Source organism: Bacillus rossius, chromosome 1, assembly GCF_032445375.1.
Source record: "Bacillus rossius redtenbacheri isolate Brsri chromosome 1, Brsri_v3, whole genome shotgun sequence".
NCBI classification, from domain to species: domain Eukaryota; kingdom Metazoa; phylum Arthropoda; class Insecta; order Phasmatodea; family Bacillidae; genus Bacillus; species Bacillus rossius.
In genome coordinates this window covers 315,962,178-315,983,547 of record NC_086330.1, presented here as the reverse complement: position 1 = coordinate 315,983,547, position 21,370 = coordinate 315,962,178, and the positions used below count along the sequence as shown (strand labels likewise).

Sequence of the window (21,370 nt, the reverse complement as noted above, 5' to 3'; positions counted from 1 at the left end):
ACTTGAGTTTGCCAGGTATCAAGCAGAGAACCTCCCTCAAGAAATTCTCAATAGTGACAGAATGGATGTTTCATGGCATTTAATCATGAATATGAAAACTGCTGATGGTGCGCCTAAGTTCAGTGTTCTCCCAAAAGTAATGTTAGCAGTTTTGTGCATTCCTCACAGTAATGCCTTCTGTGAAAGAATATTCAGCATAGTCAGGAAGAACAAAACAGAATTCCGTTCAACATTAGGCTCCCAATTGTTAGAGTCGTTAATCATACAAAAAGTTCACATGATGGCTAGCGGGAAAGTATGTTACGAACAGAAATTCAGCAAAGAACTGCTTGTTCGAGCAAAAAAAGCAACTAACAAAATGTTGCAAAAGTCGCCATAATTGAGTGAAATTCTGGGGACATCAAATTTTAACTGTATATAATTTTACACATGTTGTTGAAACATTATAAGTGTATTGATTTGACATACTTAGCCTTATCCTGTGTGTGAAAAAAGAGGGCATCCATGTGCACGCCATTTGATTAAAAACTGATGTGAAAGTTACTATATATGAAAATTGAAATTGTACATAAACTATTAGGTCTAAGTTGAAAATGACATTCATCTGCTCAATTGGTGAGTTAAACTGAACTTTCTAAGTAGGCCTATTTGGTTTAGCTGAATTTTTTTATATTTCTAGTGCTATAAGTTTGTGTATGGTTTTCTTGTGTACGATTTTGTTGTGTGTTGATTTTGTCGTTAATGGTGTAATAGGTAATTTGTTAATTACTGAAAATTACTGATTTTTTACAAATATATTACTGAAAGGTTTGGTGAAAGGTTGGCACCTTTGAACTATGTATTTTAAAGTAGAAATCTAATATTTATTCTGTCATTACCACTTACTTAATAAATTAACGGAAAAATACGACGTTGTTTGGCGTGTAAATTTTCCTATAAAGACGTTTTTAAAAGTTATTTCCTTTATCTAATCGTCTGTGTCGCCGCAGTGTAGGTGTAATCTAAAATTTAATTTCGGTCATTACCACTTATTTATTTAATAAACGGAAATACAAAGTTGTCTGACGTGTAAATTTTCATTTAAAGACGTTTTTAAATGGTATTTCCTTTATCTCATTGTCTGCGTTACCGCGGTGTACCGCTTATAAAAATGTAGCCAGCGCATCATTCATTTTGGTTATGTTGCTTCCCGTATGGAGCGTGCGCACGTAGTGGAATATCGATATCTCGCAGATTGGATGCAACGCGCGCGCTCTCTGTCAGGTGCCGAGTTAACTACATTTGATAGCCCGCATTCTTTCGTGGCAAGTGTGTACTACGACACGTTAGTTCACGTCAGATTCTAGTGGCTTGCGTTCGCGTTAGTTTTTAATGTTGAAGAAAGGTTTTTGTTTAAGGAATTATTAATATAGATTGTTTGGCGTGCTCTTGTATACTCCGCCTTTTTTTTAAAATAAACGTACTTTCCTTGAACGGGTTTTGTTTTTATGAATAACTTTACCTAACAAAAAAATTTTTTCCGCACAATGGTCGCACCCCTACTTTTCAAACTTGATTTTAGAATAAAATCTGTGACGATTATGCGAGAAAACACGGTACTTGAAAGAATCAACAGAACTTTTAAGGAAAAGAGAAGGTGTCTGGCATGGAGGGTCAGGTTGAAAAACTAAATTCTGCGGGAGCACTGTGATTGATTGAGAAGGAGAAGGAGTTAACAGGAACGCAGGTGCCGTTACTTTCATGCAGCTGTTGGAATGCCTGAGTGAATATGGTGTGGGAGTAATGTAATGCGAAGTTACTGACTCTCCATTACCAACTTTTCAGCTACTTCCCAGCAACCTTGGGTGGTTAACATTTTCTGTGGGTTTGCAATGCTCAATGCTCATAATGAATGCAAAAACTTACTTTTTTTCATATTTCCTTTGAATTGAAATTTTTTTATAAAACTATTTATTTATGTTTCGGTTTGAAATAAGTGTTAAGTTATTCGAGAGGATCATTGTTCCTTGGTTTCGTAGAATCAGAAGTTTACTTTTTCAATTGCAATGACAGTGTGTACACTGATTATTTACATGCTACATGTCACAACTTAAAAGACTGTAATTAATCATTATCAATATTTATCTTCTTGCATGATTTCACTAAGCAAATGATTAAATCATTTGAGTCTAGCTAAACTTCCAATATAACTTCTGCAATGCTTGTGATGCCATGTAGTAGCAAGTAACAAACTTATAAATTTCATTTATAACACTTGTAAACATCTGTAAAATATTATCAATATTTTTAAATATTACGTACGTACAGTAGAACCTTGTTTTTACATATTTCAAGGAACCTGGACAAAAATATGTAAAAACCGGGAAAATGTAAAACGAATGAGGTGTTTAATTTTTTTTTACTCTCTCACTATAATGGAAACAATAAGAAAATTATGTTAGGAGATGCTGACGTTTTTATATACAGTAAAACTCTGTTAAGACATTCCCGCATAATAAGTTTTCCTGCTTATTAAGTTCACAAAATCATTCCCTTATTCACTTACATATGTCCCTATGTTAATTTTTCCCATTCATATGTTTGCGTTAATAGATGCTTGTGCTCTGGTTTCCCTTCCTGCATATAACGTTCAGCGTTTGTGGAAAAAAATATAATAATAAGGTTTATCTTTAAGCTTTTAAATTCTATTTATTGTTAATTTTTAAAAATTTACGTATTTCAAAACGAAAACAAATTAATTGGTACTGTACATGACTATTGGAACCTTTGCAGCATGTCACACACTGTTAAAAGTGTGTTTTTGACTATTCATCTGCTTGCATTTGTATGGACTGAGGATGTTCCATCTGCACGTCATTTCCCCCATTTGAGGCATAATATCTGATGAAGGTACCATAAGCCGCACACTATTAAAAGTCAATTTTTCAACCAATCATCTGCTTGCATTCGTGTAGACTGAGAGGCTGTTCCATTTCCCCTATTAGAGTTTATACCACATGACAAATGCACAACAATACAGATTACCATCAGCTAATATTCTTTGACATTTTTGCATTTTTTTTGTATCATGCTGAGTAAACAATAATTAGTTTGCAATCTTTTTAGTGTTAATTTTAAGGTTACCAAGCATAATAAACTTATATTGTTGTGAAAGACACAGTATAAGAGAATCTACAAGTAGAGGAGGACCCATTAAACAGAAGGTGTTCTTGTTTGAAGAAAAACTGATAATATCATAAGTTGATGCGTATCCTTTGATACCAAGAGTGAGTAAAGCAAAACTAACTTAGGATGCCGCCGTCTGCTTTGAATCGAATCATGATGAAGCGGGACCAACTTATGGCTACTAGTGTTTCGTCAAAGTATAAAAAAAATGAAGTTTGGTATATACACAAAATGTTCCAGATAAGTGAGGAAGATCTTGTGGGAACTATACAATTTTGTGATATGTCTGTCTGGAAATGTGTTAAAACAAACAACTCTGACCCAGTATTTTTTAAAACAGTAAATGATAGTTATGGTTTGTTTGCTAGTGTTTTGATAAATTGTTTTGTTTTTTATTAAATTTAATTCAGTTTAAATAATTAAGTTTTTTCAACATGCTGCTGATGATAATATATATGTAATTTTTGAGTTAATACAGTATGTAATTTGAGTAAAATTTGTATTTCCCTTTTAAGAAGTTTTCTGTTCTAAGAAGTTTTTAGCATCCAGTCCTGTAAAAAAGTCTTAACAGAGTTTTACATATTAACTAGAACTTCATTTCACATGGTGAAAACAATAATTCTATCCTATCTTGCAATTCTTCACAATTGTTTTAAGTTGAACATGAAATTTTAAGTTCTTGAAATGTGAGGGTTAACGCATCTTTATGTGCACTTGTTATCATGAGATTTTCTTACACAAATCATTTTTGGACTTTGTGTATAATCGTGTGTTAACATTTAATCAGTTATAATTATAGTAAACAAACATTACTACTTTTAAAACTATAGTTTACATTTTGCGAACAGAAAAACTCAAAGAAAAAAATCTCCATTTCTTCCATTCTTCCGACAGCCTTTCCAAAACATTTCCAGTGTGGTAGAATGAACATCGCTGAACATAAATGAAGATATGATACCTATTACAAGTATTTTGTATGTAATTTTAAAATGTATTTTAATAATGGCATAGTAAGTAATCCACATTTTGTTTTTGAAAAGGCCATATTTACAACTTTATTTTCATGCATAATTCATTAAAGCTTATAGTGGAGCAGTATCAAATTTATCTTACTTTTCGCGTGGTTTAACGTGGCACATACAAATAAAATGTGAGTTGTTTACAATGGCAAACAAAGCTTTAGTTTCCACATGCCCACACAGGAACGTATAATAAACTTTACACTAATTACTTTCAACTTTATTTGTTCCAGCGAAACTTTTCTGATTGTTTGCTATTAAATGCGGGAAGTGTTTTCGCACAAAGCAGAAAGGTACTGCATAAAAACTTAGGGAAAATGACGGTGCAGAAAAAAAAAAGAAGGGTTAATCACGAGAATTCATAAATCCCGGGTATGTAAAAATGAGGTTCTACTTCATGGGTCACCCCAGTCTAGTGTGATAAAATGTGTTATGGTGTGTGTTGCAGATGAATGAGCGTGCCCGCAAACTGGATGTTGGGCTGCTGCAGTCCGGAAAGTTCCAAGAAGCCCTGGATGGACTGGCAAAGTGGTTGTCCGACACTGAGGAGATGGTAGCCAACCAGAAGCCTCCTTCAGCTGACTATAAGGTTGTGAAAGCTCAGCTTCAAGAGCAGAAGGTACGTAGTGAATTTCAGCTTTTCATTTCCCCTGTATGAATAATTCACCTGAGGTGCACATAGTTTAACCTAAAAAATATCTTGTAGATATCCAATGAAGTTGGTTGCAGAATAAGAAAAGTAAATTATTGTTTCTCATTTGGTTTAACATGTAGTTGTACAAAAATATTATATTTGTAAATTATTTTATGTTTTTATTTGATTCAATTTTCAAACACAAAGGAACAAGGATAAAAGGATTCACGTCAAACAGAAATTTTGTTTATTTTAATATTAATTTATCAATAATACACAAAGAATATTTGACACTGCTGAACTAGAATAGTTTAATCTAAGGTGATTGGTTACTTTTGTTACAGTTCCTGAAAAAGATGCTGCTGGATCGACAGAACTCAATGTCATCCTTATTTGCGATGGGCAATGAGGTGGCTGCCAGTGCTGATCCCTCCGAGAAGAAGGCAATTGAACGGCAGCTGCGCGAGCTCATGGAACGCTTCGACAACCTTACGGACGGCGCCAGTCAGCGCATGACTGCCCTCGAGGAAGCAATGGCCGTTGCGAAGGACTTCCAGGTGCTTCAGTCATTTCTTGAATACGTTTTGTGCTCTTACCCACTTGCCCCCCTCCCCATTTCCTTAAAGCAGTATCTGCTTCGATGTTAAAGCTTACCGTTGTGGTCTGGACTTGCAGGATAAACTAGTGCCACTCATTGACTGGCTGGATCGTACAGAGAAGAAGGTCAAGGACATGGAGCTGGTTCCAACGGACGAAGAGAAAATTCAACAGCGTATCAAAGAACATAATGTAAGTTTTGTTTGGATAATCTGTGGTGTGGAAGCCTTTGCTTTATAAAAAATTTTAGGAACTATACTTTAAAGTGTAATTAATTTCTTGAAAGCATCATTTACTTCTGTCCCAGATGGTAGCTTGTTCTTGAACACATGTATTTGTAATATGTATAAATTATGGTTTTATACTAATCTTTACTAATATGCATAAGTGTATTGTCTAGGTTTGAACCATAATTTATGCACGTTTTTGAAGAAAGGGGCTTTGATAAGAGCATCGTTGTCTTACATATCAAGCAAGCATCATTTCGAAATCTATATTAGTTGATAAGTTATAAGCAAAATGAAAATAGCATTGAATCTTATGAGGTTAACGCGGGTTGCGTAGTGCCCCTGAAACACTGGAGTGGCCTCTTAAGTATGTTCTTTTAATGATTTTGTTAATGTAACAACTGATGTGTATTATTTCCCATTAAAGAAGTTTTCCATGTTAATTAGTTTTTATCATTCAGCCCCTTGAGAAAGTCTTAACTGGGTGTTACTGTAGGTATTTTATAAAATGGAATAAGTAAAATGTATACTCTTTAAAATTTGAATACAATTAAGATCCAATGGGCACTGGTGACCAAAAATACATTGTTTAAAAACTAAATATGAAAACTGATCTACTCATCCACCCTCAGCATATTCTTAAATTCTATTCGTAAACAGATCTCGCTCGGATATCTTAAGCAATTTTCAAATCGCTGGAATTTTGCTGAAGCTCTGCACACCGTAAGTGTACCCAAGCTCAGAAGTATGAAAACAATAGGTAAGGTAAAGCGAAGTGTTTATTAAAGGTAATTAATTTGTTTGTAAAATGCTTATGTTCAGTATGTTAAGTAGTTAAACTTAAGAGTGATTTAATACGTTAATGCTTTAGGCATCCACCTATTCGGTCTATTGGCTAGCATGTCTGGTTGGTGGGCTAAGGGGCAGAGATTTGATTCCCTGCCGGGGAGGGGATTTTTCAAAACCTTCTACCTAGGTCCAGAACTGGGTGTTTGTGATGTCTTTTAGCTTCATCCCGCGGAAGGCAATGGAAAACCATTTAATGGATTAAAAATCTGCACCAGTAATAAGTAGAGACAAAATAATATTGTTTTATTTTCAAGCCAATTTCATTTTTAAAACAGAATATTTGTGTTACTGGTTTTATTATTTATGAAATATGTTTACTAAAATACCCTTAAGGGTAATGTGATAATTGACGTGGACTGCACTCGTTGACTGTGATTCTTGTCGGCAGGCCCTCCACAACGACATCCTGCGCAAGAAGCCAGACTTCACGGAGCTGACGGACGTGGCGGGCGTGCTGATGGCGATGGTGGGCGACGACGAGGCGGCGGTTCTGACCGACAAGGTGCAGGACATAGCGGAGCGCTACACCGCCATGGTTGCCAACTCCGAAAACGTGGGCCAGCTGTTGGAGGCGTCCCGCGCGGGGCTGCGACACCTCGTGCTCAGCTACCAGGACCTGCAGGCGTGGATGGACGGAGCCGACAAGAGGCTCGGCAAGTTCCGCGTTCTCGCGGTGCACACAGACAAGCTGCTGGAGCAGATGGATGACCTTGCCGTAAGATATCGTTTACTACTTCTCAATCTATATATATAATGAAAGGTCTCGAATACGGCACTTTAGGGACCAGGACCATGCTGAATAAGAGATTTTGCCAGATTATCGAACGTCAATATTTTTTTTTAATGGGAATACCAAAGAAGAAATAAATATACAGTAAAATTTTATTTAAAACAATTTCTGATAAGCTCCTCTGTAAATAGAAAAATTATAGATGAACATTGATTGGTCTTCTTCAGTTAATCATGATGGAAATGTACTCATGAAGTGTAGAAAGGTGAAAATAATCTGCTAGAATACTGAAACATTGTACAGAAATGAAAACCAATATTAACAATGAACTTTAAGAAACTAAGTATGCGGGCAGTGCAGTAATGCAACCTGGTGGCCAGGTTCAATAGCCAGAAGCCTTGTGAAGAAATCTGAACTGGAGTGGCTCAATTTCTGCCGGATTAGAATACTAGATTTAAGACCTTTCACTATACTTATCTTGATGAACCTTATACGGACAGCTAGCTATAATCTTTGTTAGTGGTTTAACATGTTATATTTATACATTAAAATTATAGAAGACATAATTAAACATTCATTTTGTTTATATTTATTATTTATTGAAAGTAGTTTTAAACAGCCTTTCTTATCATTGGGGCAAAGGTTACTTTATTTTATAATTTTGTTTTAGACAAATTCAGACACCGTTAAAAATAGTCAGCTGTCATTGGTTAGTGATTTTTTTTAATTATCTGATCAATAAAATCTATTCCTATTTTACTTAAGGAATATTTTATAGTAAGTGGATGAAATATTTGGTTGGAAAGGATGTTGACAGTATTCTCACGTGAAAGGTTGTATGAGGTAAGGGAATGTTAAGAAGGAGAAAACAAGATGATTAGTGTATCTGGGAGGGATGAACTTTAGCCTTGAAGAATGTAAACAGTGGGAAGGAAGGGTAAGTCTAAGCCATATGATGCTATGATGCCGCCAGCCCAGCAGGACAAGTTTTACATGCTCCCACTTACATTGCATAATCTACTGCAGCTGTATTTTGAAAGGAAATGTCAGATTATTTGTTTTTCTTATTGGAAAATAATTGATAGTTAAAAACAACACAAAATATACACTGTGCGTTTAAAAATAATAATTATTTTTTTAAACTTCCACTGTAATGTTTTATTTAGTCATCATTTATATTTTTATGTCAAAATTTCCAATTTTTCAACAGTTCCTGAGAGTGTATTCGTAAAATCGCTGCTTTGTTAAATCCGGGGTTGGTAAGAATGAGGTTCTAGTGTAAAAGCTGTAAAAAATTGTTTTTAATATAATAAATAACCTCCCAGGACATTAATACACTAGAACCCCGATTTTATGTATGCTCACGGTTTTACGGATTGCATTCGTAAAATTGCTCCCTTCGTAAAATCAGGGGTGGCCCATTTTGACCCCTTCACCCCCACCCTGAAGAAAAATATTGTTTTACTTTTTGAAGAAATTATATTTAGTATTATTTGTGTGTATTTGGTCATAATTAAAATACCATTAAATATTAATACAATTAATTCAATGTAAAAAATAACATCTAGCCACAGCGTGTGAACATGGAACGCGCTGACCCTCCTCGCTAATCCTCCGACATGCAGACAGGCGACTGCTAGCTCGCCCCCCCCCCCCCCCCCCCGCAACCCCATCTTCCCCTACTCCGTACTGTGCTGCGACCAGTCTCAGATGCTTGAACTTGTTATGCTATTATCTCTCCCGTAGCAAACATTAAAAAATATCTACTGTATGTTACATCTTGCTTGCCTTTCATACACAGTGTTATTCCTACGATCGCGTGAATAGTGACTTGTTCCAGTTGTAAATAGCGTGTGGAATGTTTATACTAATAACTTCTCGTATTTTTATAGGCCTACACACTAGATATTTCTCACGTAAAATTGACTAGTGAACCACGTATTTGGCCACCGTTTCTCGCTTCTTTTACCAGTGACACACTTCTCCTCCCCTCTTTTAATATTCCATCAAAAGACATGCCAGTTTATAATCTTTACGAAAGTGATAAATGAGGGTCAAAAAGAAGAGAGTAATGACAAACACCTTCATTAAAACATACTGTACATTTTAGTTTAAATTGTTACTAAACTAAAATTAGTGTAATATATGCAGTAAACCTAAATAAACCAATTCAAGTAACACAGTGTGGTTGGTAGCACCTCAGGATGCTGTGCATATCGGCGAGCCCTCGGTAACAGAATTACTTTCGCCGTGGATTTAATGGGTATTGATGTTATGGTGACTCCTGAATCTATCCAGCCACTCTTTGAAAGCCTTGAAGTTTAAGTTAAAACCCATTCTCAGCGTTAAAAAAAGTCAGCCTACTGTAATATCATATGCCCACTAACTGGTACACCTTGTGCTCTATGCTGGGTGATTTAATCAAACACTGCATTTTCCAAATCAGAAAAATCTGAAACATGTAAGGCTTTTTGCCTATAAGTTACGACCTTCCACCTGCCCAGCATTGATGATTGAATCGTTGCTGCTCCTGACTGTAGACAGTATTGATGCGGAGGACTTAATATGTCTTGCTATTTCGGCCTCACAGCACGTTATTTTCTTCAACTTCCTTAATTATTTCAAATTTCTGTTGAATTGTGAAAGTTTTCCTTTTCTGTTCATTAATTTCAAAAAATTAAATGTCCAAACTGCTTATGTCTCTGCACGTTTGGAAAGATTAAGTTAAATTGTTATCACTGTTTTGGATGCACACTTTTTGGTATTGTCATTATGAATTTTTGTGTATGTTAAAAGGACTTGAGTGAAGAGATCGCCAACCACCAGACGCAGGTGGATGGTACAGTAGACACTGGCTTGGAGCTGATGAAGCACATATCAAATGATGAAGCTCTCCAGCTGAAAGATAAACTTGATTCACTGCAGAGGCATTACAATGATCTTACTTCGAGGGGTGCAGATTTGCTGAAACATGCTCAGGTGAGTTACATGTCATTGTTATGTTCCTTATGGTTTCAATTGCTATATACTGTGTAACAATGTGAATTTGATGGATTGATGAGGGTATTAGATTGTCATTTCAGCATTAAAAATGTTTTTCAGGCTCATGTTGGTTATTTTATCAAACCTCAAAGAAGTAATAAACCTAAATAGTTTTAGAGAGGAACTTTGAAGTCACACATCAAAGTCATTGCGAAGGGCTTGCTCTTCGGGTATACCAGTAAACATAACTAATATATTTTTTCCTGTCTATTGTATAGGAGACATTGCCACTGGTGCAACAGTTCCACAACTGCCACAACCGTCTGGTTGACTGGATGATGGGCGCAGAAGCTCAGCTGCAAACAGCTGAACCCCGAGAAGAAGACATCCAAAGGCTAGAGCTGGACATTCAAGGTCTGTCTTTTTTTTCTCCCTTTCTATTTTTTTTTATATTTTGAATTAGTGTGATCCTCTTTACCAAATAATTTTTTTTTGTTTAAAGTATTTTTAGTCTTATTTTTCTGTGGTGTACTTGCAGCATAGTATAGATGTTTTGATGTTGCATTTTGAAACAATAATGCTGGTGTTCTTGTTTTGCAGAGTTCCGGCCAGTGCTGGAGTCTCTGAACCAGGTGGGCCCGCAGCTGTGTCAGATGTCCCCAGGTGAAGGAGCACAGACCATAGAAGGCCTGGTCATGAGGGACAACCGCAGGTTCGACGCCATTGCAGAGCAGATTCAGCGCAAGGGCGAGCGCTTGATGCTTTCCAAACAGGTGGGTGTGTGGGGGTGATTCAACTCTCTCTCTCTCACTTTCTTGCCAGTAAATATGGAATATTCCAGTAAATGTTTTTGATGTTGGATCAGAAATCTTCTCACCAGATATTTACTAAACTTAATTTTCCTGATCATGATCACACATGTGATCATAATTATGAACAAGATATTTGAGTTATCGTGATAGCATAAATATGAGCTATCATGAAAAATTTACATGTAAATCCCTCTTAAAGTAGTAATAAAAGAAATTGAAATAACTACTGATGGGTCGAATCCCAAGTTTCTCGAATCTGAATCACAAATCCAAATTTTATAGTGATTCGAATCCACCTCTCAATTCCAAATCCTGGTGCCATGAGTTTTTTTATAAAAGAAAAATAATGGCTTTTTTTATAGCACTTGTTTATTGCTCAGATTGTTGCAATATTGTAAATGGGTTATTTCTAATGATTATACAGTATTTAAATGTCCCTAACCTAAACCAACCAACCTATTTTATAATATTGTGGTATAATATTTATTTATACTTAACATAACCATTCAATAAAATAAACTAGTTGAAGTACCACAATGCCATCTTGCAGAATATTTGAAAACATGCCAGGAAATTAAGAAAAAAACTTTTCAAGTTTCCCCTCTTAATTAAACAAGGATTGCTGATTTTTGCAGAAAATAAAAACAGTTTCAGGTTTAAGAAATATCTCAAAAAATAAACACTATATCATCTCTCAAACTTTCTTAAATTCAACAAAAAAAGTTAAAATAACTTACTATTGAATCATGAAACAGAGAAACCACGTATTTTTCCATTTGAAAAAAAAACTGTTATGTTAAATATTGAAAAAAGTATACATAGAACCAGGTACAAATATAAAATGTGTTGCAGCTTTTACTGTAAACAAAGCCATCCTTTCTTTTTTTTTTTCCCCTTTTAAATAATCAAAGATAAGAAGATAAGAGATGTTCAAACACAGCACAAAGAGCAACTCATTATATTTGTGGCATTCAAAAATAAAATCTATGGGCTCTAGTACAAAAATTGTACTACAAGATCTATCGAAGTACTTTGGTTTCCTGTGTTAAATAACCTTCCACGTGACTTTTTCAAAAGTGGTGTTTATCAACTCGCATAAACAGCTGTGTCCCGCGAAGAACAGTTTTGAATACAAAAGTTGAGTAATTTTGGGAAAAACTTCAAAAACAGCAGAATGTTGTCTTTTCTTTAAATGTTGCGGTTCACCATGTTTTTGGGTCCCTAAATAGGGCAACCTACACATTTATATTCATTTCATGAATAAAGTTTTCTAGATGAGTACATGAGATGTATTTAATTTACCTTTAAATATAAATGTAAAGAACAATATTTTGGGGAACTGTATTAGAATAAGTACAAAGATAAACATAAATAAGCCTAGTAAACTTAAGAGTTTTCCAGTGTTGAATTTTTTAAGTTACTATTTTTACTTCAATATTTTTCTTAGAATCTTAACCTCGAATCCCAAACTTTTTTTCCTCAAATTCCGAATCTTTTGGTGGGATTAGAGGATTCGATTGTTTCATCCCTATAAATAACCAACCTTGTGGATTTTGTGTTTTAACTCGTTTGGTTTTAGTGTTACTTTATATTTGTGCAATTTTGTGTGTTTGGAAAAGTTCCATAAACAGTTTGTTATTCATGCAAATATTTGATAAAGTTATAAAATTCAAGTACTCCTGATGATTTTTCTAGACTATTAAATAAACCTTAGCCTCTTTGTTTTATGATGGAATAAGATATTTTATGTATGTGTTGACTTGACTTTCATCATTTTCGCAGCGGTCCTTGGAGGTGATTGCTGACATCGATGAGTTGCTGGACTGGTTCCGTGACGTGGACGCCCAGCTTCGCGAAGCAGAGCCGCCTAGTTCAGACCCGGACATCATTCGCGTTCAACTGAAGGAGCACAAGGCTTTGAATGATGACATATCCAGCCAGAAGGGTCGAGTACGTGACGTCCTCTCTACTGCAAAGAAGGTATGGTCAGTTTAGTAATTGCTTTTCAATGTTCAGTGAATACTATTCATCTAAAATATTTATTTTCGACCCCTGTTTTAAAAAGATTTGTCAGTGTGAAGTAACAACTAAATTAAGTGCTATCTAAAATGTATTTGGTTTGTGATGTATTGTGACAGTATCTGTACTGATAAAAGTGTGCTGATTGAAGTTGTGGCTATATTTTTTTTTTACTATTTATTGACATGTTTTTTTAAATTTTGTACTTAGGCCATATATGATGTAGGCCATATATGATGTAGGCCATATATGATGTATTTTAACCACTCAAACAAATTTTTATTTTTCATCTGAAACATTTGTATTCATGATAAATGTTTGCATGCTATTATAATCCTTGAAAGTTGCAAATTATTGCATGTTAGTCTTTTGCTATTTTTTTTAAACAATGACTTTACCTTTAATACTTGGTGTCAATAAGGAAGAAAAAAATTGTCTATGATTTTGATTATGTTGTGCATAAGTTCTGCAAAATTTTTTATTTGGTTTTTTAACAATGGACATCTGTAAGGACACATTTTCTAAGGGTTGGCCTTAAATTATCTAAAGGCAATTAATGACTAATCTTTATTTCATTTTGCTATTAGACGATCATTCTTTCAAAAACAGTAAAACACCATGAATCATGTTGGTTTGTTACGGTTTTGCAATCTCAATTAAATAAATGCCTTATTATTTGGTGTAAATGTTTTCCAGGTGCTACGTGAATCTGCACAAGGAGAGGACACTGCTGTGATTCGTGAGAAGATGGAGGATTTACGTGAGATGATGGACACTGTGTCTGGGTTGAACTCTGATAGGTTGGGTGTGCTAGAGCAGGCTTTGCCTTTGGCGGAGCATTTCCACGAGACTCACGCTGGGCTGGCAAGTTGGTTGGACGATATGGAGCAACAGGCAAGTATGCATGGAAATACTTATTGGATCACGGGAATTATGTTTAAGGAGTAAATAACTATTTTTTAAGCTTCTTTCCTTAATTTTTGATGTTCACAAGGATACTGCTGTATTTTTCATGGTATAATTTTGGAATGTGTTTGTGTGAATAAGTTATTGTTTTTATTTATTTCATATATTTATTTGTTACATGACCACTAACAGTTTATCAAAATGTTTATAGTGGACACAACTTACATTTAAATTGACAAAGTACATGATAGAAATGAAAATACAATCCGTGGAATGACAACTAGATGAATATCATCAACAAAACAGTTACAGTGTAATACAATAAACAATAGTTAAAACATAAGGAAAAGGAAAAAAAAAGAAACATAAGTAATTAGATAATTGTAAAGCTAATAAATTGTAAATAAATTATAAATGTATTAGATATTTTATTAAAAAAAAGCCTTCAACATTTTGGTAGCTCTGCAGTCGGCTGTTTTCATTGCTGTAACCTGTATTGGATATTGATAGCTCCATCAGTTAAGTTCTATGTATAGGATTATTAAGTATCAATTTTAAAATCCTAAGTACATTTGAAGCCATGGTAGTGAAGAGTCAAATCTTTTGCCTCCCACCAGGGTCAAAACTAGATTTTTCACAATTGGGAATTTTTTTTTCGAGTTACTCCCATTTTTCCTATCCATTCAATACAATCACTGATCCACTAGCATCTGATCACCTTTTATCTTCTTATGACCCAAATGTCTAAGAGATGTTAAGATTGATTCATTTAGTTTCATTTTTTTTGCAAAATGCTATTTTATTAGGCATCCGCTGAGTTTTTCTTACTTATGTAGAATGTTTTGTTGCCTACCACGATTTTTAAAAATTTATCTGTTTTATTAGTAAAGCTGACTTGGGTGCTACGGCATTGACTTATTGACTGAATCCACAGGTGGCTATGTTGACCATGCCTGCACTGAGACCAGACTTGATCGCACAGCAGCAGGATAGGAATGAGCTGTTTGTTCAATCGATCTCTGAGCACAAGCCCTTGGTCGAGAAGCTGAACAAGACTGGAGAGGCGTTGATAAGGCTGTGCAATGATGATGAAGGAGCCAAGGTGCAGGACATCATGGATGGAGATAATGCTCGTTACGGGGCACTGCGTGGGGAACTCAGGCAGCGGCAGCAGGCCTTGGAGAAAGCTTTACAGGTAAGTGGAGAAGGATTTCGCAAATAAATTTATGGGACAAATCATGTTTTTATATTTTGTATATTTATTTTTCGCCAAAAACTGAACAGTTGTATTTTTTATTTTTAGCGTAAATTTTATATCTTTATTTATTTTTAACTTGTCATTTGATTTTTTTGTCGAAATATTTTTTTTGTGGATGGAAAGATTTTGTCTTTTTTATTGTCTCTTAATGAATTTTATATTCTTGAGAAGCAGTAAAATGTCTTTAGTTATCTTAAATATTCCTAGTTTAAATGTTCATAGATCAAACTGAAATAGGTAACCTCAAAATTCAGCCACCTCATTCTTTATTTGCTTTCTAAATTTAGTTTAATGAATACGCATTGTTTTTGCATTGTTTTGCAAAGCTTTTTTTCTTGAAATATTGCACTGGGTAAAATCCTATATGTGAAAAAGGAATTATCTTACACGTCAAAGGAGATTTATTACAATGCTTTTTAGATGCATTTGGAGAGAAGATGTTATATGGGTTTACTTATTTTTGGTGATTGAATTTGAAACACAGAATGCAAACTGGCTAAAGGATGTGTGCTGTAAGCCTACCGTGTCGTGTGTCATGAGTACCAAGTGCCTGTTCCTGTTGTTTGAGCAGGAGTCGAGCCAGTTCTCGGACAAGCTGGAGGGAATGCTGAGGGCGCTGGCGTCCACGGCGGACCAGGTGTCGTCTGCGGAGCCCGTGTCTGCCCACCCGCCGCGCATCAGGGACCAGATGGAGGAGAACGCAGCCTTGGCAGAGGACCTCGACAAGCGCGAGGTGGCATACGCTGCTGTCAAGCGCGCGGCCGATGATGTCATCAGCAAGGCCGGCAACAGGGCCGACCCCGCCGTCAAAGGTATGCTGCTCCTCTTGCTGCAGTTCGCAGCACTGAAACTCTTTTGGCTTCGTGTTGGGTTGGTGATCAGATCACTCACCTTCCACCGATGATATCTTGGTTTGATTTCCGGTGAGGTCAAACCTGTTATTTCGCAAGTGGGGAACGTGAAGGACGTTGCAGTGAGCCGGTGCGTTTTCTCCGGGTACTCCCGTTTTCCCCACCCATTCATTCCTCCGGTACGCCTTTCTCATCTCATCATTTCTCATTGTCTCTTACGCCCCTGATGTTGAAGATACGTTTAGCAATCATTCTTTGAAACTTTATTCTCATTCATTTATTCTTATCATTCTTCTTGTATAATACTATCCAATTGTATGAACCTAAGTTCATTTTGATATCTCACCTCTTACTTTATTGGTTTATGCATGGAATAAGTTGTTAATGTTGTTTTTATGTAAATAACCTTATTAAAATAAGTTTTTAAACAACATATGAAATTCCTGTAAATATGTTGTCTTCATGCATGTTCAGTGATGCTCAGTTAAGTAGAATATAAATATGGTACTTCGAAAAGGCAGTGGGCAGCACTTAATTTTCAAATTTTCAAACTTTGCCTTGTAAATGTTTTCTATTATAAATGTTGACCATCATTTTAAAAGTAGATGTGCTCATTTAATAGTATTGTTTCTGATAAAATTCATACATTAATTAAATATTAACACATAATTATACCAAAGTCAAAAAAGAATTGTGTAAGAAAATCTCGCCATAAAAGTGGACATTTTGAGATGCTTCAACATGCTTTCCCAAGAACTGAAGATTTTATGTTTAACTTTGAACACAATTATGAAAAACTGTAAGACTGAATGGATTCAGTGTTTTGATCGTGAGATGGTGAAGTTCTAGTTATGATGTTACTTTATAAAAACATAAGCATCTCTGCGTAAGTTTTAAAGTAGGGGACATCATAGAAGTTGGCCAATTATAACAAATTTAGTTGTGAAACATAGGAAAATATAGTATGTAATTTTGGCAAGAGCAAAAGCCAAATGAACACAGTGAAGAAATTTTGGAGTGATTGTGGTGTGAGGAGGTAGTGAGTTAATAAGTTGAATTAAATCATTTAATAAAGAGAATAAATAAGTATACAATAACTATTAATTAGGTACTAAGAAATTTATTGGATATGTGTGGAAATAAATGTAGTCACGAGAGAAGAGCAAGGTCGTGTTTATTTACACTGAATTAACATGACAGTGAAGTGTAGAGAGAGAACGTGTAGTTGTGAGAGTGTAGTAGGGGTACAGGGAAGCAACAGTTCGTGTTTTGTGATATAAATGGAGAAATGTGCTGAATCTGAATTAAACTGTTGCTATCCTTGGCCAGGTACCTTGACGCTGTATGTTGTTGCAGTGTTGGAAAGTGCGTGAGGGTGGTGGTGTTGTTGCTTGCAGACATAAAGCGCAAGCTGGACCGCCTGAACAGCCTGTGGAACGAGGTGCAGAAGGCAACCGGGGACCGCAGCAAGTCCCTGGAGGACACGCTGGCGGTGGCGGAGAGGTTCTGGCAGGAGCTGACGGCCGTGATGGGCACGCTCCGTGAGCTCCAGGACTCGCTCAGCTCCCAGGAGCCGCCGGCCGTGGAGCCTGCCGCCATCAAGGAGCAGCAGGTCGTGCTGCGCGAGATCCGGCAGGAGATCGACCAGGTGCGCCTCTCCTCTCCGAGCCTTGCATTGTACTTTCAACTCTCCATTTTCACTTCATATTCCGTGATTTTTTTTAAATATTTCGGTGCCATCCATCCACCTGCAGTGTGTGGCATAAGTCTATGCGTATGAACAGTGCACACTGCTAAAAAATTAAAAAATATATTAAAAGAATTTTTAACAATTATTAGTTTACATGTGCTGTAATAAAAATACAAGATAAAAGACCCATAAAATTAGGATGTAACAGGTTCTGGTACAAGCACAAGGGAGACGGGGTTGACGAAGCATCTACTTCTCTGTATGTTGCTCATGTCCAATGTGAACTGTTTCGAATGGGGTTTATTACCACACACCTTTGCTATTTTACAATCTAAAAACATTTTGTTGGAGTACTTAACAGCTTTAAATCCAAAATTTACTGTAATGCTACTTGAAAAATTATTGAAATATTTACAGTTTATTCCTTTGTCATTGATTTGTATCTAAAGTGACCTAGTATGTTGCAAACATAGGAATTAGCTGTAACAGTTTTTTTTTTGTTGGGTACCTAGAACCTAATTAACAGTCAGAGACGTTGGCATTATGACCACATCTGCACGCTTGAAAAACATTGTAATTGTAATTAGTTATTTGTTCTTGATGTAACATATTTAAATAAATACAGATATTACAAATCACATTAGATAATGGTTGGAATTATATATTTTAAAAGTAACATGCTACTCAGTAACATGTTAACGTTGTTTACTAAACATGTCTTCTTCTAAATGAGTTAGGTGCTCACATATGCTTGTCCAAGCCGTGCTGCCAGAGCGCCCTGGGTGTTGCCTGAATGTGGACGGGCGAGTGTTGTTGCTCGCAGACCAAGCCGGAAGTGGAGCAGTGCCGCCAGACCGGGCAGGAGTTGATGAGCCTGTGCGGGGAGCCGGACAAGCCGGAGGTCAAGAAGCACATAGAGGACCTGGACTCGGCGTGGGACAACATCACCGCGCTCTATGCCAAGCGCGAGGAGAACCTCATCGACGCCATGGAGAAGGCTATGGAGTTCCATGAGACGTTGCAGGTGGGCTTGTGGGATATGCCATCAACACTCGCTGACTCTTCATATGTTGCTTCTTGCTTGGCAATCAAAATGTACAACTATACCTCAAGGATGTCGTACAATAGACTGTACTTAGTTCTCTCGTGTAATTAAGTGTTCTTGGGGAATAAAATCTTATTACAACGTACATTTGAAAATCTCCACCGTACACCCACCCTCACCTTGTTTACATAGGCCGGGGTGAAGAAGAGTCAGCTTGGTGTGCCTTTTTCCCCCCTTCCCTACTTGATACAGGGCGTTCAGTAAGCAACTGAAGTTGTGGGGAAAAGTTGTGGGGTGATTTTTACATAATTAAACCCTAGTTATTTACACATTTTCGTTGTTAATGGCAGCCAGGTGGACTGTATTTTAGTTCAGCAATATTATACGTACAAATTCTTTTAATTGCATCTGATTATCAAAACCATTATTTATATTTATTTTGTTTTTGAGTCACATCCTCTGTTTTTTTCATAAATACACATAGCAAGTAAGCTGCTGCTGTGTCACATGGTGTTAGATCAATTGTAACTATTTATTTATATGCCCTTGAAATGATGGCATTCACTTCTTTTAACGGCCTCGCAATGGAGTGTCCGGGTTTTGTGGTGGTGTAGTCCGTGTTTGTTGAAATTTTATTTATTTTTTTCCCTGCTACTGGTATGTGTGACGAAATGAATACCGATAATTGTTTGTTTTCAAGTTCTAAATGTCACAAATATGCAGTGTTCTGATTCCTTAACGCAATTTTTCCACTGCTGTTTAGCAAGATTGTATTAAATAACTTTGAATACTTTTTGCATGTTTAAACCCTTAATTTTTTGTTCATGTTACTGATTTTGAAGTCCCGTTAAAACATCAAAAATAGATATTAATATTGCACAAATGACTTAACCTCAACAGTGAAAGTTTGTATATAACTCTCGAGGTATGCTATGTCAAATATTCTTAAACAAGTGAATACTCATTATTTTGAAGTGTTAGTACTTAAGTGTTATAAACTATCCGTATTCAAAAATTTCAATTTTCCCACATGCCTAGTATAAGCTAATACAAGGGGTCAAAATTCTGTAAAGTCAGGGAAGTTTGATTTGTTCAAGGAATGCCAGGGAATTAAATTTAAATCCTGGAAAGGTCATGAAAATTCCCCAGCGATAATAATTTTAAGGGAGTTATTTCTGCCATCACCAATACTGTGAAAGCAATTTTTTTCATTTGGTGTCTTAGTGCATAGAAATCTACACACTATAAAATGACATGCGAGGATTGTATATTTTTCTACAAAATTAATTTTTTTTGCTTACTTTTTTTCTATTTTTAGTTGTTTTTTTTACCCTTGAATTAATAAGAAAAAGTTAATAATAAAAAATAAAAAAATAAAGATGGTTGAGAGGGAACTAAGCCAGTTGTGGGGAGGATGTAGGGTAGGTATTAAATATTCTTTATATATTTCAGAAATTTGTAAATTGGAAAATTAAAAAAAAGTGTGAAATTCTAAAGTTTGGCCAGGGAAAGTTAGGGAAATATTGTTACAGACTTGTGTGTACACCCTGTGATACATTGTGTGCTGTTGCACTGTATGATTTTAAATTGCACACAGTGCAGTTCGCAGGCTTTTGGTAGGCTTATGGGGCTGTAGCCAAGTTAGAGAGTTAGTTTGACATTTTAATCCATTTTACAGTGACCATCTTTAAAGTAACAGTAGTTCTTATGTTCTTAGCTGCTATTTTGAAGATGGCAACAGCAATGTTAACCAAAACATGGGGAGAATTATTTGATGCTGCTACAACTTCCAAGCCTAGTGAATTAGACATTGCTAAATAAATTGTCAAGACTTTTTACAGTTCCCATTGTCAATATGACTGGTGTTCAGTTGAGCTGATAAATATGAATTTTTCAGCTTGCTCAGCACTTTTCTGTAGATTCTTAACAACCCCCACGTTATGTCCCAAATGTGAAGGATAGATTATATTTTTATAATCTCTGTATTATTGCAAATAATTATTAACTTGGGGAATCATTTTCTGTCTAGTCTCCTGAAAATAAATTAATGATGTGCTAGACACTGACAATGGCATTCGGCCAAAGATAAAGTAATGACGGAGAAATAATTAAGTTTTCTTTACCAAAGGGCCAGTTTCAAGCTTCTTAAATGGTGTCGGTAATTTTTTAATGGAATCCTTTAGCAATGTGCCAATGTGTCTAGAAATATTTTAACATATGATAATGAGATATTATCATTATGTTGGTTAGAGACCTCTATTTGAGAACAACCCTTGTTAAAGAGATTTGTATTGTATCCCGGACCCACTGATAGTTTAATTTCAAAGTCAATGTTATTGATAACATAAGATTTTTTGTAATTGTCATTTGTATTTTCATTTCAGAATTTGCTAGAATTTTTGGACAGTGCCGAAGATCGTTTTGCCAGCATGGGAGCTTTGGGCTCAGATATTGATGCTGTTAAGAAGCAGATTGAGCAACTGAAAGATTTCAAGTCTGAAGTTGATCCACACATGGTGAAGGTGGAAGCTCTGAACAGGTGAGTCTTCAGCATCAGTCAAGTAGCTTATAGTGTTCCCAAGATGA

The 21,370-nt window shown here is 35.8% G+C and overlaps 1 protein-coding gene across 36 annotated transcripts in view; it reads left to right on the top strand.

The window, feature by feature from the left end:
- LOC134527943 (dystonin) overlaps positions 1-21,370 on the top strand; it is a 667,118-nt gene that overhangs the window by 539,512 nt on the left and 106,236 nt on the right. For all 36 annotated transcript variants that reach the window (XM_063360992.1, XM_063361024.1, XM_063361021.1 and 33 more), the window contains 14 exons: positions 4,633-4,803; positions 5,163-5,375; positions 5,494-5,607; positions 6,880-7,206; positions 10,018-10,200; positions 10,482-10,617; positions 10,804-10,976; positions 12,798-12,995; positions 13,731-13,928; positions 14,875-15,135; positions 15,770-16,010; positions 17,447-17,697; positions 18,563-18,763; positions 21,169-21,323. In XM_063360992.1, the coding sequence (XP_063217062.1) occupies positions 4,633-4,803; positions 5,163-5,375; positions 5,494-5,607; positions 6,880-7,206; positions 10,018-10,200; positions 10,482-10,617; positions 10,804-10,976; positions 12,798-12,995; positions 13,731-13,928; positions 14,875-15,135; positions 15,770-16,010; positions 17,447-17,697; positions 18,563-18,763; positions 21,169-21,323 (2,822 nt within the window). The remainder of the gene's footprint in view (positions 1-4,632; positions 4,804-5,162; positions 5,376-5,493; positions 5,608-6,879; positions 7,207-10,017; positions 10,201-10,481; positions 10,618-10,803; positions 10,977-12,797; positions 12,996-13,730; positions 13,929-14,874; positions 15,136-15,769; positions 16,011-17,446; positions 17,698-18,562; positions 18,764-21,168; positions 21,324-21,370) is intronic.